We start from the raw sequence: 13,669 nt of genomic DNA, 5'->3' as shown, positions 1-13,669 counted from the left end.
AAATTAATAATATTTAATATTAATATTTAGTTTATTTGATTAAACATAAACTGAGATATCTTTGTTCCTTCAACTTTGTGGTACCAGAAAAAGTTATTTTCACGTGTGCTTGCCATTAAAACAGTTAGATTTAATGCAAGAGTGGGTTTGTACACTTTGATGGACTTAACTATACTTCTTTGTAAAAAAAAACTAAAATAGTAAATTTGAAGATAACGGTAAAAGACTTTGAATGCTATGAACAGATTTTAGTAAATGCAAACGAACTTTTCATTTATCGGTATTGGGTCCTTGTATTAGATATTCATATTTTACTAAAAAAAGTGGGTTAGAATCTTAATTCATATAGGGTGATAGCTAGCACAAGTATGTTGTGAGATTAACTTTACATTTGTGTGCGTTCTTAACTTGGCTTATCTATATTTCGAAAAAAAGTTCAGTAGAATAATATAAATATAAGTTTGCAATTAAATTAAAAATTTATCAAATTGGTATTACATTTCCTAGTTTATTTTTTTACTTTAAAAATTAAGGAAAATAATTTATTAGTCCTTGCAACTTTTTAAATATTCCCAGCAGCCCCTTTAACATTTCAATTTCCCATGCAATTCTTTCTTTTTCAGTTTACTTATTTTTCAGTCCCTGCGTCAATTTATTTTATTTATAAATTCAATTTTTCCATGCTTACGAAATGTACTTCCAGTTTATTAAGTATATTTTTATTTAATATTGTATGTTTACATGTAACTATATAAGTTTTCATTTAAAATGTGACATTTTGTTTAATATTTGTTTTGTATGTTTAATATCTTAGTTTCTTGTTTACTATTTTGTGTTTCCGTTTAAAATCGCTAAGGGGCATTTCTAACAAAACTATTGAAAAATAGGCTATCAGATGGTGTTAGAAAAAGGAAGGATTTTTTGGGATATGAAATACTCTAGGAATTTTTAAATAAATAAGAAAGTTGGAGGGATGATATGAATAATTTTTCTTAAAATTATAACATCCAAATATTGTAGACTGCACATAAAAAAAAATGATATTTAAATATATTATTTAATATCAATGTAAAAATTAAATGTATACCTACTGACAAATAAAAATAAAGTAAATCACATCATTCATGTATGACCAGCTGTATGACCATGACCAGCACCGTTTAAGGTATGAATATTACCATATGACCATGACCAACACCGTTTAAGGTATGAATATTGCCGTATGACCATGACTAGCACCGTTTAAGATATGAATATTGCCGTATGGTCAGCACCGTTTAAGGTATGAATATTGCCATGTGATCAGCACCGTTTAAGGTATGAATATTGCCGTATGACCACCACGTCTTAAGGTATGAATATTACCGTATGACCATGATCAGCACTGTTTAAGGTATGATATTGCCGTATGACCACCACCGCTTAAGGTATGAATATTACCGTATGACCATGATCAGCACTGTTTTAAGGTATGAATATTGCCGTAGGTTCACCACCGCTTAAAGTATGAATATTGCCGTATAAGGCACGAAATTGTTTTGTTTATTAATTTTTTTCGTTTTGACGCATTCAACAAATGATATAAAATATAGTAATTTACTAATGCGCCAATTTAATTATTAATACCATCAATTATAATATTTACTAAATGATAGGCATGTTGCAAGAATGATATTAATTAGTTCACAAAAACATCAACATCAAAAGTTAATTAACAAATTCAATAAATCATATTAGCTCAAAGGACGATTAAGATTTTTCTAAAGTATCTTCTAACCCTAGGATATTCCTATGAATCTTTTTAGGGTTCTATCAAACCATCACTAAATGATTTTATTTATTTTTATATATATTTTGTCATAAAACATATAACCATTTCTCAATTCTTCATCAAATAGCTTTAAATAGTTTGTAACATTATATTAATAAAAAAAAATTCTCTAAATTATAGTTAATCAATATTATATATTTTTGACATTCGTCTCAGAATATTTTAATAACTTATATTATGATGGAGGGACACCAATATGATTCCAACTGTTAATAAGCGATGATAGATATTGATTATTAAAATAAAAAAAATATTACGAAATTATAATTAATATATATATTTATATATATTTCTAAATTTAAAATATTTGTTTTTATTAATTCTATATAAAAGCTTCCAAAGGGAGAGAGTCAAAGTTAAAAACAAACAAAGCCACACTAAGCTTACATGTACTACCTCATCAGTAATCTCCACCGTCCGTTCACCATCATAGATGACAAAGATGGAAATCCAGCCGTTCTCTTAACCCGAACCGGCTTTATTCTCCGGTTCAGTTGAACCGGGATTTCTTCATTCCGAGTGGCTAGCTTTAAGAAAGGTGGCGGCCTTTCTCTCTAGCTCTCTCTCGTAGCCGCTTTGGATTAAATTTTTTATTTTCATTTTCATTTTTTTTTCTTTTTTTGGATTCCTTTGATTACTATTTTAGGGTTTCTTTCGGTTTTTGGGTATTTCAAAAAAAGAAAAAAAATTGTGAAAATGGATATCTTGTTTTAGCTGTTTCTTGAAGAACACCCAGTTGTTCTGAAACCAAAGATCTTTTTGATTTTTGGATTTAGTTTTTCAAGGTGACTGTCCTCTGAGATTGTATTGGAATTCTCTCTTTAATCTCTGGTAAGTTGGTTTTTTTTCTTCAGATATAGTGTTTGTGGTTTTAAATTTTTTATTTTTTATAGTTGATTCTGTTTGTTCTGCATTGAATCCTAAGTTTTGATTCACATTCTTGAAAAAAAAAAGTTTTTTTTAATGGTTTTAATTGTATTTACTGTTAAAAGTTGAGTGCTTTATCTCTAATGTGGTTGATATGATGTTCTTGTTTTTGTTGTCATGTTTTTATTTATTGATTTGAATGTTGTGCATGAGATCTAGGTTTAAGGATTTTTATTTTGATTAGGTTTATCAGTAATCTTGCAAAATTTCTCTTCTTTTTATGATCATTGTGGATGTTCTTTATCATGGTTTCTTGAATCTTGTCTTCTTGTTTGAGCTTGAAGTCAGAAAATCATGGCAGCTACAACTGTGATTTCCTTATGCTTCTTTCATTGTTTCATTGTTTATGCAGATGCATTATTTATTTAGTTTATGTTTGTATTTTATTGTGTAGAATTTGTACTTGTAATGATTATTATTTGCCGATTTTTCCACCGCTTTCACTTAAACTGATTTTGGTTCATTGTCTATTTGCTAGGACAGAGGTTTAATTTCAAGAAGCAAGAGTTCATCCTTTTGATGGTAAGATGGGTTGTCTTTATGAATTATGATTAAATCTAGAAATGTTATTTATAGATCGGTTTACTTTTAATCTTGTTGCCGATTAGCTAATCATAATTGGACTGTTTGCGAATTCGATTTTAGGGGGCAGAAGTACCAGAACATCTTCTTGGTGATTTTCATGAATATTTGGTATTACCAAGCAATCAGACATCAAACTCTATTAGTGGAAAGATTGTAAGCATATATTTTAGTTGCGCTCACATTCTCTTTTATTTTAACTTTGAGTCCGTATTTCCCGTTTCTCATCTCTTGTTTAATGCTTTGTCTTACCAGTATGTTATCGGAGGACCTGAAGATCGAGAAACTCTATCTATTAGTGTCAAACTTTTCGATAGGTCCACTGGTGAATGGTGAGATAATTTTCTCCAAACCTCTGCTCTTCGCATATTTATATTGTATAGTTCGATTAGTTGAACATTTTATTCAAACTGACAGGTTGATTCCGCTCATTTTGGGTAGAAAACCTCTTGCGTGTAATCTCCACTCCGCCGTTCCTGTAAATGATGATCGAATATTGGTTATAAAGAGTGACTCTCCATCATATGACTCTTTGTGGTTTCTTGAGGTTTTAATCCTGCCATCTCTGTTATTTATATAGTTGCTTCCACATAGATAGTTATGTTAGTCAATATTGGTTCTAAAATGCATTTTGAGATCATGAAAACTTTTTTGTGAACATTATTGAAGTAGGCAAGTATTTCCTGAAATTCTAAGATGCTGTTCTCAGTGAAAATATTTAAGAGAAGTGTCATCATATCAAGCATGAACTGCTTTGAGCTTAGTGATTGATAGTATGACTTAATTTTCAATTCAATATAATTAGCTGAACAAATTCTCATTTCATTGTACATTCCAACATGTTATGTGATAGGTGGACACTCAATTTGTAAGAGAACAGAAGAAGGTTCTTGGCACTGAGGTTGTAGCTTGGAGTAAGGTGGTGATCGAAGGTGACGATGCTTTAAAACCGGTAGTAATTAGTGGTCCCTCTGGGGTTGGTAAAGGCACATTAATTTCCAAACTGATGAAGGAATTCCCGTCAACTTTCGGGTTTTCTGTAAGCCACACAACCCGAAAGCCAAGAGAGAAGGAGAAGAATGGAGTTCATTATCACTTCACGGAGCGGAGTCAAATGGAAAAGGATATAAGAGAAGGAAGATTCCTTGAATCTGCTTTGGTCCATGGAAATCTTTATGGAACTAGTATAGAAGCTGTTGAAGCAGTTACAGATTCCGGCAAGGTAATTGACATGCAGCTTTTCTTCTAGTACATATTCATCATTGAATGTGATGGTGCTTTTTTTTTTTGTTGTAGAGACGCATTCTAGATATCAATGTGCACATATTCATCATCAAATGTGATGGTGTTTTTTTTTCCATTGTAGAGATGCATTTTAGATATCGATGTGCAAGGCGCTAGATCAGTGAGGTCTAGCTCTCTTGAAGCTATATTCATCTTTATATGCCCACCATCATTCGAGGAACTTGAGAAGCGTCTCCGCGCACGGTAAAAGACCAAAAAGAAATACTGATCATGGTATACATGCACTCTCTAACTGTTGTGATCCTTAAGTTCTCTAATTTGCATTTCATAGGGGAACAGAGTCTGAGGAACAAGTTCAAAAGAGGCTTAGAAATGCTAGAGCAGAGCTTGAACAAGGAAAATTCCCGGGTCTCTTTGATCATTTGTTGGTGAATGATGACCTTGAAACTTGTTATACTGATCTTAAGGTGCTCATATATATCTTTCCACATTTCGAACTCCAGTAAAACAAACTTATGAATGCAGGTTGTCTGATTGAATTCAATTTGATGCAGAAAATACTTTCATTAGATGGTACCTCTGATGATATGCTTGAGCTGTGTAAGTGATGATTTTCTTCATTTCATTTACTTAATTGTTCGTCTCGAAGGGAATTACTGAATTTTTTCTCCTGTCAAACAATAGCTGCAAAAGGTATTAGAGTTCCGGAATCACATTCTGTATCAGCAAGAGATCAGAAGGTTATCATACAATGTGGCGGTGACGAAGGATTAGCTCGAACCATGTTAGTCATTTTCCAGGGACTTTTTTCATCAGTTACTCTCAAATTGTTCTTGTTAAGTGATTGTTTGCTTTTGTCCTAAATGATCAGATATGAAGTCGATGTATCTTCACTCGTCGGTGGAGCTCCTGGCAGAACAAGAGGACCAGAGTATAAATGTATAAGCTGAGACGGTTTATTCCCGACGATACTAATCTTCTGTGGTTCTACTAGTAGTTTTTATATGAATGTGTTGGTTAATGAAAACAAAGGTATGCATGAACTCTTAAAACATTAAAAAGCAGTTCTGCAGGGATGTTTGTCTACCAATGATTCCGTCTCATCAAATTCGACTTCTTTGAGAATGAAACACAATGTTGTTTTCACTAGCTTGCAGAGAGAACTGTGAATTCACAATCAATGGCTAGAACAATTAAATCAAGCAAGTTATGCACATATAGCGTGTAAAAAAACACATTTGCCTATACTTATATCACATTTGGCCCGACGAAATCAAGATAAACACCTAATAAATGAGTGTTTCAGAAAACATCAAATGCACACAAACTAATGTAAGAGATTCATGTTTTCTGGCATTGTTTACAAAGTTAAACTCAATGCAAAAGAAACCGAAAATACAGGATGAAACTAGGGAGAATAGATTTGAGACCTTAGGGTAATATATTTATATATTTATATAAACATAAGAGGTAGCAAAGCTACTTCTCCCTCTCCCTCTATTCTCCTATAAAGAGAACAAGAGACCCCAAAACAAAGAAACAAGCCAAGAATGAATTGCCTTAGAACACCAGATATACCAGTGAATTCCCCTTTTCAGCTAAGCATGCTCATGTCTCTGACGATTGCACCGACATTAACAACCATGTGAACAAACAAGAACCTGTGCCAGGGCAATGCAGAAGAAGAGACAGACCATGCCCAATGGGGAAATGCATTCACTGGATGGTGACCGCCCGGTTTGAGGACTGGTTCACCAGGATGCCACCACGCTGTTGTCCTGAACAGTCCCCTTCATCTATCCTTTCACCTTGCATTGCATGGAAGGCTGATAACTGGAAGCCGGATTGCGGGTATCCATCGGTTCCGTTGGTGTATGCTGGTTGCTGCATCTGGTTAGCTGTAATTTGATTTTCTGAACAACCAGATGGTGGGGCTTCGGAAGGGGAGGATTTGGGCAATGATACTGGAAGAGTAGCACCCGGGTTTGTTGTGTTATCAGTGTTTCCATCGTTCTTCTTCGTGTTAAGAAAACGACCTCCGCATCCCCTTGCCCTCCTCATTGCATGTTGATGACGGGATTCATGAAGATATGGCTATGCAAAAGAGAAACATTAATCATTGCAGTATAATATCGAGAACATCAAATAACACACCAATAAACAAAAAAGGAAAGGAAAAAAAAAGTCAATCTAATCGATACAAGTGACAGTTCTGAGACATTCATATACTACTGAAAAGGAAGCCCCAATCTTAATGTCTTAAAGGATTTGATTACACAGCATAAAGACTGAGTCGTGAATCCAAATGGGAAAGTTTTCTTAAATACCTTCTGTTAATGCAAAAGATAGTACAGAACATGGATCTAAAAGGATGATTCTTGTTAAAGTTCACAACAAATACATTGTTCATGATTCAAGAGGTTCAGATGTTTATCTGCTTCATTAGGTGGTCCTATGTGTCTTTGAAGATGATGTAAGCATACTGGATTCTTAGCCTATTCAACATTTTGATCTTTGTCTACAATACCAGATGGACATTCTTCCGATGCGCACAATAATGGATAGTCGTTGTTTTGCAGTTGAACTTATTTAAGGAGAAAGTAAACAAAAAATAACACAAAGGAAGCAAAATGTTCATAAAGTGAAGCCTTATTAGTTATCACCATGCGATCCAAGAATTAACAAGGCTTGACTTATTACTGGAACTCAAGATCCAAATTCTATGCATAATGAACCTAACCTCATGAAAGTATAATTAATCAAAGTGAGAGTTGTAGAACAACAGTATCTTCTTTATAAAGACACCCGTAGCTATCATTAAAAGAAAGCATGCAAAAATTCATTAATGTAATTAAACTACAAGTACAAATCATGATTATGCAAGATAAGAGCTCAGGTAAAATGGACCTACCCTTCTAACTTTTATCAGTTTCTTTTCAAGTTCAGCCTTTGCACGTGATTGTCTTCTCCTCAAGATTCCATGGTATTGTTTAGCATTGACATAAACGGGCTCCTCTGTCATTTCAAGTGGCAAAGGCATGCGAGTGTGAGGCATTCCAATTAAATGGGGATGTACCTGAAATAGCTCCCAGAAACATCATAGTGAGGAAGAATTTCAAATAATCTACCATGTCAATGAAATAACTGAAAAGGTAGAAATCGATACAGTTAAAAATTCCTATATAAATGATTATGTATAAACAATCAAGTCCTGATAGTCGAAAATTAGGTAGAATGACTATAAGTTTACCCTCTGCTATCCTAAGCATAAAATCAAAGTCTGCATTCCAAAATCTTGATGATGCTATGCTGCATTCTTCAAAATTTCATCTTATAAATGTGAGTCAGATTTCAAATATAGCAAAACCTTAATTCTACACTAAGGCAGGCTTTCTTTCAAGTCTTTTGGAGAACTTTCAAGTATATATGATTTCTTTTCCCTTACAGAAAAGCTTTCATAAGTGAAGAGTGTGTGTAAAAAATTGTTTACATGGATTTCGTTTTCTAACAGTGTGATTCTTGTTAATTAATGTGCAATGAAATTGCAAATGTATTGAATTGAAAGGTTGAAGGAGGATGAGCTGAGCCAGAGCACTAATTTTATTTCCATAAACATGATCTTAATGACAAGGCGAATGTTGGCTGAGAGATGCAATTGTTTTTTCAAAATCCTATCTATGTAAATGTTTAAGATTAAGAACACATACAAAGCAGACAACTTTTTATCTAAAATTTAATCCTTATTCCTTGGCATATTAAACATACTGAGCAAGAAAGAATAGAATCAAATAGGAAGACTGGTTACTAATTTTATCTGTGATGTTAATGGAAATATATTTGAACAAATGATGCAGTGTAAATGAAACTGCAAAGAGGCTACTACTAACCATGGCTGGATTGCCATAAGCATTCATTAACGCGTAAGGATCGGCATATGGATATGCCGCACAAGCCTGTGCAAAGTTTAAGATGAATGGGAAGTGGTCAGTCATAGCATTACAAAAGAAATTGGTACTACTGGACCTCAAAAATGATAATCAGAGGAAAGAAAGTAAAGGAGGAAGTCCCACAATTGATTGACCCAGTTCCAGCTGAGTGTGTGGTACATGGTATTCAGTCATCATAGTAGGCACGGAAGATGAGACAAATGGCTGATGTTGATGCTCCTGTCCACAAATTCCATCTGCACAGTGAAGTCCATCATGAGGGCCATTTTTTCCTATTTAAGTGCATCAACATGAGGGCCTATCAATTTAACACAACAAGCAAATCCCCAAAAGAGATTACACACAAAGTAAGTCTCATACACGATATTGACAATAAGCACCCTGTCATGTTTGTATCACATGCCAAAACTAGTTAATTAATCTATGCACCAAATATAGTGTTTGTCTGTGTGTGAGATACCAAATATAGTAAAGCAAAAGGAAGTTGTTCATCGTATCGCATGAAATTATGTCGTTTTGGCAGGCAATCAAGCAATGAAAGCAAGATTTAATACAACTGTTTTTCCAAAAAAGTACAAGGGATTATAGCGTTGAAATATTCGAAGATTTGAATCATGGCCCAGTACTGTAAATCAACTATTAGAGACAAGAAAATAACAGCATGTTTCACTTGAATGGGATCACATCTCAAGTAACCATAAAAATATATTGAATAAGAAGCTTAGAATTTGAGGGGATCGGAAGAAGGATTTCCTCTTGCCGTTTATTAACTTGGCACATTTCTTTCTATGCCTAAAATAAAAGCCTACCAGATCCTTATTGACGTTGGACTTGTCGTTCTTTATTTACTATGCCAAGTTTTAGCTGATGATTATATCACTTTTGTCACTTACACATATTCCACAAATATGACTTGAACAAACATTAACATGAAATCCAAGGGACCAATGCAATGGAAAGCAGGAAAAGAGTAGCACCTTGTTTATATCATGTTATTCCGGTAACTCATGCGTAAAATGACAGTGTAACAAATGATGACTAATTGATTGGTTCATTTACTTTGCAAGCTTTCAAAGTAGACTAAGGGGTTCCAAGATGATTGTCAGAAAAATACATCAGTTATCAAAACAATCCAAACTGAAAGACTAATAAACGATTCAATGAACATATTACAAAAAAATACATAAAATAGAGTAGTGATTCTTGTTCTAAATTATATGTTCCAAACATATCTTGTTCTAAATTATATGTTTCAAACATATTGCAGTAACACGAAAACTCAATAAGTAATGCGACAAAAGTCCATCTCATGAATTTAAAGCATAGCATTTAATGCACATGTTTCCGAATACGACGAAACACATAACCTGTTGGTATCCCCAAAGTTTGCATCTGCTTCTGAACATCAGCACTATTGTCTACTTTATCATGCACTTGAGATTGACCAGCATGTTTGGACACATCACCCCCATCAGGATCTGCTGATGGTGGTGCCGTGGCACCAAAACCAGGACCTCGCCACCATGGCTGGGCGACAATTGTTGAAGGCATAGAACGTTGTACATCAGATTCAACACTATTTGCACTTTTCGATCTTGTGCCCATGCTCCTCAAATCTTAATCTTCAGACCGGAACTCCAAAACCAACTATATGAACAATACAGACACTCTAGCTCACTAAAATAATCTTGAAACGATAAACCTTCTGCCAAATTAATATAATAAGATAGTAGATAAAACTCGGTAGTATGAATTTTAAAAAATCCACTTCAATCAATCATTTGAAGAACATGAAAGAGCAAAACCCCCCACAATTTTCAATGAACGCACATCCATCGACAGGAAAAGAGTCAACTTTCCGTCCCAACTGCAAACTATAGACTGAGACCAAACAAAGTTCAACTCAAATTCAATGAACTTGAAATCAAATTAAAGCAGAAAAACGAATTCTTTGCTTAAACCCTAAATTCCTCAGCCTAAAACCTATCAAGAAATCAACAAACAACTCAAAACTACAACCGCACCAGATCCAATTGAAGAACATGCAATCCAAACCCAAAATCCCCCCTTTCCCACAAAAACAAACGCAATTCCATCCCAAGAACCCAAATCCGCACAAAATTCAAACCGGGAAGCGAGAAACAGCATCAAAAATCAAAACCACCCGATGATCCACACCAAACAATGAGCCGCACTAATAAAGGAAAAAACGTAGAGGAATTGAAAGCAAGTACCAGTTGAGTGAGTGGAAAGGAATCGAGATCCTTGAATTGGCGCTCTACCATCAATCTCCGGCCATGAATTCGTCGGAGAATCGAAAACGGAAACGAAGAGAAGAGATGCAATTCTATATCCACTTCTTCTTCTGGTCTTCAAATCCGTCCACCCACTTCTCACTTTTTCTTTATGCAATTGAGTTTTTAGAATTACTAAATTATTTATTTATTTATTTTTTTAATTCATATATATATATATAATATAAATTGAATAGTTTATCTGATCTCTTTCTCTTGGATTTTAATATTTTAACTTTGAATTTTGCAGGTGTACCCTGAAAATTTTATCTGTTCTCAAAAACCTTGACTAATCATGTGTGTATTTTTCTAATTAAAAATACATATATATATATATATATATATATCGTTTTTGTCCCATGTATAGTATTTAAATATATTATTACGTATTATATGCCTTTAAAATTTTATGTTTCTATATATTTTAAAATTTTTAATATTCACATTAAATGATTACATTAATATTTTTGTATTTTATATAATTTTTTTATTTTAAAAAGAAGAATTATTTTAAATATTAAAAATAGTTTAAAAAACAATATTTTTATCATTTAAATATATGAAATAGAGAAATTTTTTTATTACAAATATGTGTTGGGAATTGATTATTTAATTTATACGTCTTCACACGGTGACTACAGGGGTTAAACAACAAATCTTCATTCACGATTAAGCTCCTAACAAGATTTGAACTCAAGACCTATAACTGAAGACTCAAACTTTCTATAAAATAGAAAGTTATATTATTTGTCACTCTAAGATATAACCACAAAATAAATATGATGGAGAGTATACATGCAATTTTAATTTATTAGAAGGATACAAGTAATAATTGATATTATCAGAGGTAAACAATTAACCAAAATCTCAAAGGAAACCATCTCCTGAAGTGAAAATGCACTTATTTGTCTAAATGATAGCAAAATATTAGTTTAGGTCAAGGGGTTTAAGTGACATTTTTTTTTATTTATGAAAATGCATTTCCCCCTTTATAAATATATCTTAGTTGCCGAGATTTCCCAACCAAACCATAATTAAGCACGCGTGTGACTTAAATTATTCAAAAACACTTTCAAAATAATTTCAAAATTAAACTATTATTTTATTATATATATATATAGTTTGAAAATAAATATGGAAACATTATTTAAAGCAAATATTATAATTTTGCCCAAAAAAAAACCCAATACACCACCTCATTAATATAATATAATATATATATATATAAGAAAATATTAACTGTGGACGTTTGTACATAGGTTTGTAACTGTAGCAACAGTAGTTTTACTGTTAAATGACATACTTGTAATAAGTGGGTTTGGTAAGTGTTTTGTTAGGAATAGGTAAGTTTGATAAGGGCCATGTTTACTACATGATAGTATGACTTAAGGGTTATGTCTTGGAGCCTATATAAGGCCCCTTAGTTTGTAAGGAGTGGGCATGCATCCTTACCCACATCCATATCTCTAATCCCTACCGTTGTATCTCATCCCTCTTAATGCAATATAGAAATCTCTTTGTGGATACATCCCTCTCTTCTTATGCCATCTTCTCTCTAACTCTTTAAGCAAGCTTCCGCCCTAACCGTTACTTCACCCGGATGATATACCACTCCGAGTAAGTTGAACGGCATCCCCAACAACCTCTCCATCGTCCCCGATGCTGGCGTGACGTAGGTGTGAAGTTCTAGTGGTATCAGAGCTATGATTACTTTCCTCAACAACAACGTCAAGGTAATATTTACCATGCATGGGTAAAACCCTTAACGGGGTCCCCAACATGTAGATAGTAAGTTTTATTTTGATAGTATGACTTTTATTTGATCCATGAACCTTTATCTAAAAATCTAAAAAGAAAATGAATTTTGTACAGATCTTTTGGAAAAAAATATTTTAAGCTTAAAAATGAATCTTTTATGTGAAAAGAGTTAATCTAATTAATATAAAGAGTAAGACAAACTAGAGAACACCAAAAAGTACCCGTCAGAAGGACAAGAGATCCGTTTAGGGGAAAAAGAGTGTGGAGGTAAGTCTGAACTCTAAAAGTTGGAAATGATGAACTCTCACATATTAAAAGATAATCATTTGGATTGCAAAAAATTACTCTTCTAAGTAATTATGCAAAGTGGAACACTTAGGCTTTGGAAACTGGAGACTCTATAAGGGTAGCCTAGTACCGCAGATAAGGAAAAATTAGTACACTCTAAGACGGTAAGGTTGAACGAGCCAACAGAGAATGTCCATGGTGAAAGAAAGATAATTTTTCAAAAACCCATAAAAATAAAAAAATCAACAAAAACCAAAAATAAGTTTTTACTTTCAATAATTATGGATCAAATAGAGTTATTTGCCAAATTTAACTTCTATCATATTACATGTTGTGGATCTTGTTGTTGCATAAGAATTTCTTTAAATATTCTTATATATTGCAAAGTAGTAGTAACTTTTATTTATTAAGTAAAAGTAGATTATACTTTTTTGCAAATCTTATTTCAGTTTCAATATCATTACAAAAAACATAAAAACAAAATAAATCAAATTTTATTTTACTGCAACAAAAACAAAAACAGAAAATATAACAACAAAATATCAAATCAACAATATCAACAAAAATATCAAAAAAAAGAAAGAAATCATAAATTATCAAATTAACCTAAACTAATCAATTAAAAATAAAATCAAAGAAAATATTAAAACATCAATGAATCAAATTCTTAAAGAAATAATAGAGAAAATAATTATAATACAAGTAATATATATTACAATAATAATATTTATCATAATAAATAGCATAATAATATTAAGAAATTTTAATATCTTAAAATAAAAAATATTCATAAAAAA

At 32.6% G+C, this 13,669-nt stretch overlaps 2 protein-coding genes across 3 annotated transcripts; one reads left to right on the top strand and one right to left on the bottom strand.

The window, feature by feature from the left end:
- Positions 1–2,593: 2,593 nt before the first annotated feature.
- On the top strand, positions 2,594–5,693 carry LOC120256033 (guanylate kinase 1-like). The gene is made up of 11 exons (XM_039263807.1): positions 2,594–2,662; positions 3,242–3,280; positions 3,404–3,496; positions 3,596–3,672; positions 3,758–3,887; positions 4,194–4,562; positions 4,707–4,828; positions 4,917–5,052; positions 5,140–5,185; positions 5,270–5,369; positions 5,457–5,693. Exons 2-11 carry the CDS (start codon positions 3,278–3,280, stop codon positions 5,533–5,535), a joined length of 1,155 nt encoding a protein of 384 aa, XP_039119741.1. The 5' UTR covers positions 2,594–2,662; positions 3,242–3,277; the 3' UTR covers positions 5,536–5,693.
- A 165-nt stretch (positions 5,694–5,858) lies between these two features.
- On the bottom strand, positions 5,859–10,941 carry LOC120256032 (nuclear transcription factor Y subunit A-7-like). 2 transcript variants are annotated; one of them, XM_039263806.1, is made up of 6 exons: positions 10,767–10,941; positions 9,900–10,237; positions 8,656–8,768; positions 8,473–8,538; positions 7,497–7,661; positions 5,859–6,679 (listed from the first exon to the last, which is right to left on the bottom strand). In XM_039263806.1, the coding sequence occupies exons 2-6, from the start codon at positions 10,135–10,137 to the stop codon at positions 6,302–6,304; spliced, it is 960 nt and encodes a 319-aa protein (XP_039119740.1). In that variant the 5' UTR covers positions 10,138–10,237; positions 10,767–10,941; the 3' UTR covers positions 5,859–6,301. The 2 variants fall into 2 exon arrangements, with proteins under 2 accessions (XP_039119740.1, XP_039119738.1); XM_039263804.1 differs by having other exon boundaries at positions 9,900–10,179; positions 10,767–10,940.
- Positions 10,942–13,669: the final 2,728 nt, after the last annotated feature.

The sequence above is a fragment of the Dioscorea cayenensis genome, unplaced genomic scaffold, assembly GCF_009730915.1.
Source record: "Dioscorea cayenensis subsp. rotundata cultivar TDr96_F1 unplaced genomic scaffold, TDr96_F1_v2_PseudoChromosome.rev07_lg8_w22 25.fasta BLBR01001268.1, whole genome shotgun sequence".
NCBI classification, from domain to species: Eukaryota; Viridiplantae; Streptophyta; class Magnoliopsida; order Dioscoreales; family Dioscoreaceae; genus Dioscorea; species Dioscorea cayenensis.
The sequence above is the reverse complement of the archived record's forward strand: the minus strand, read 5'-3'. Positions and strand labels throughout refer to the sequence as shown.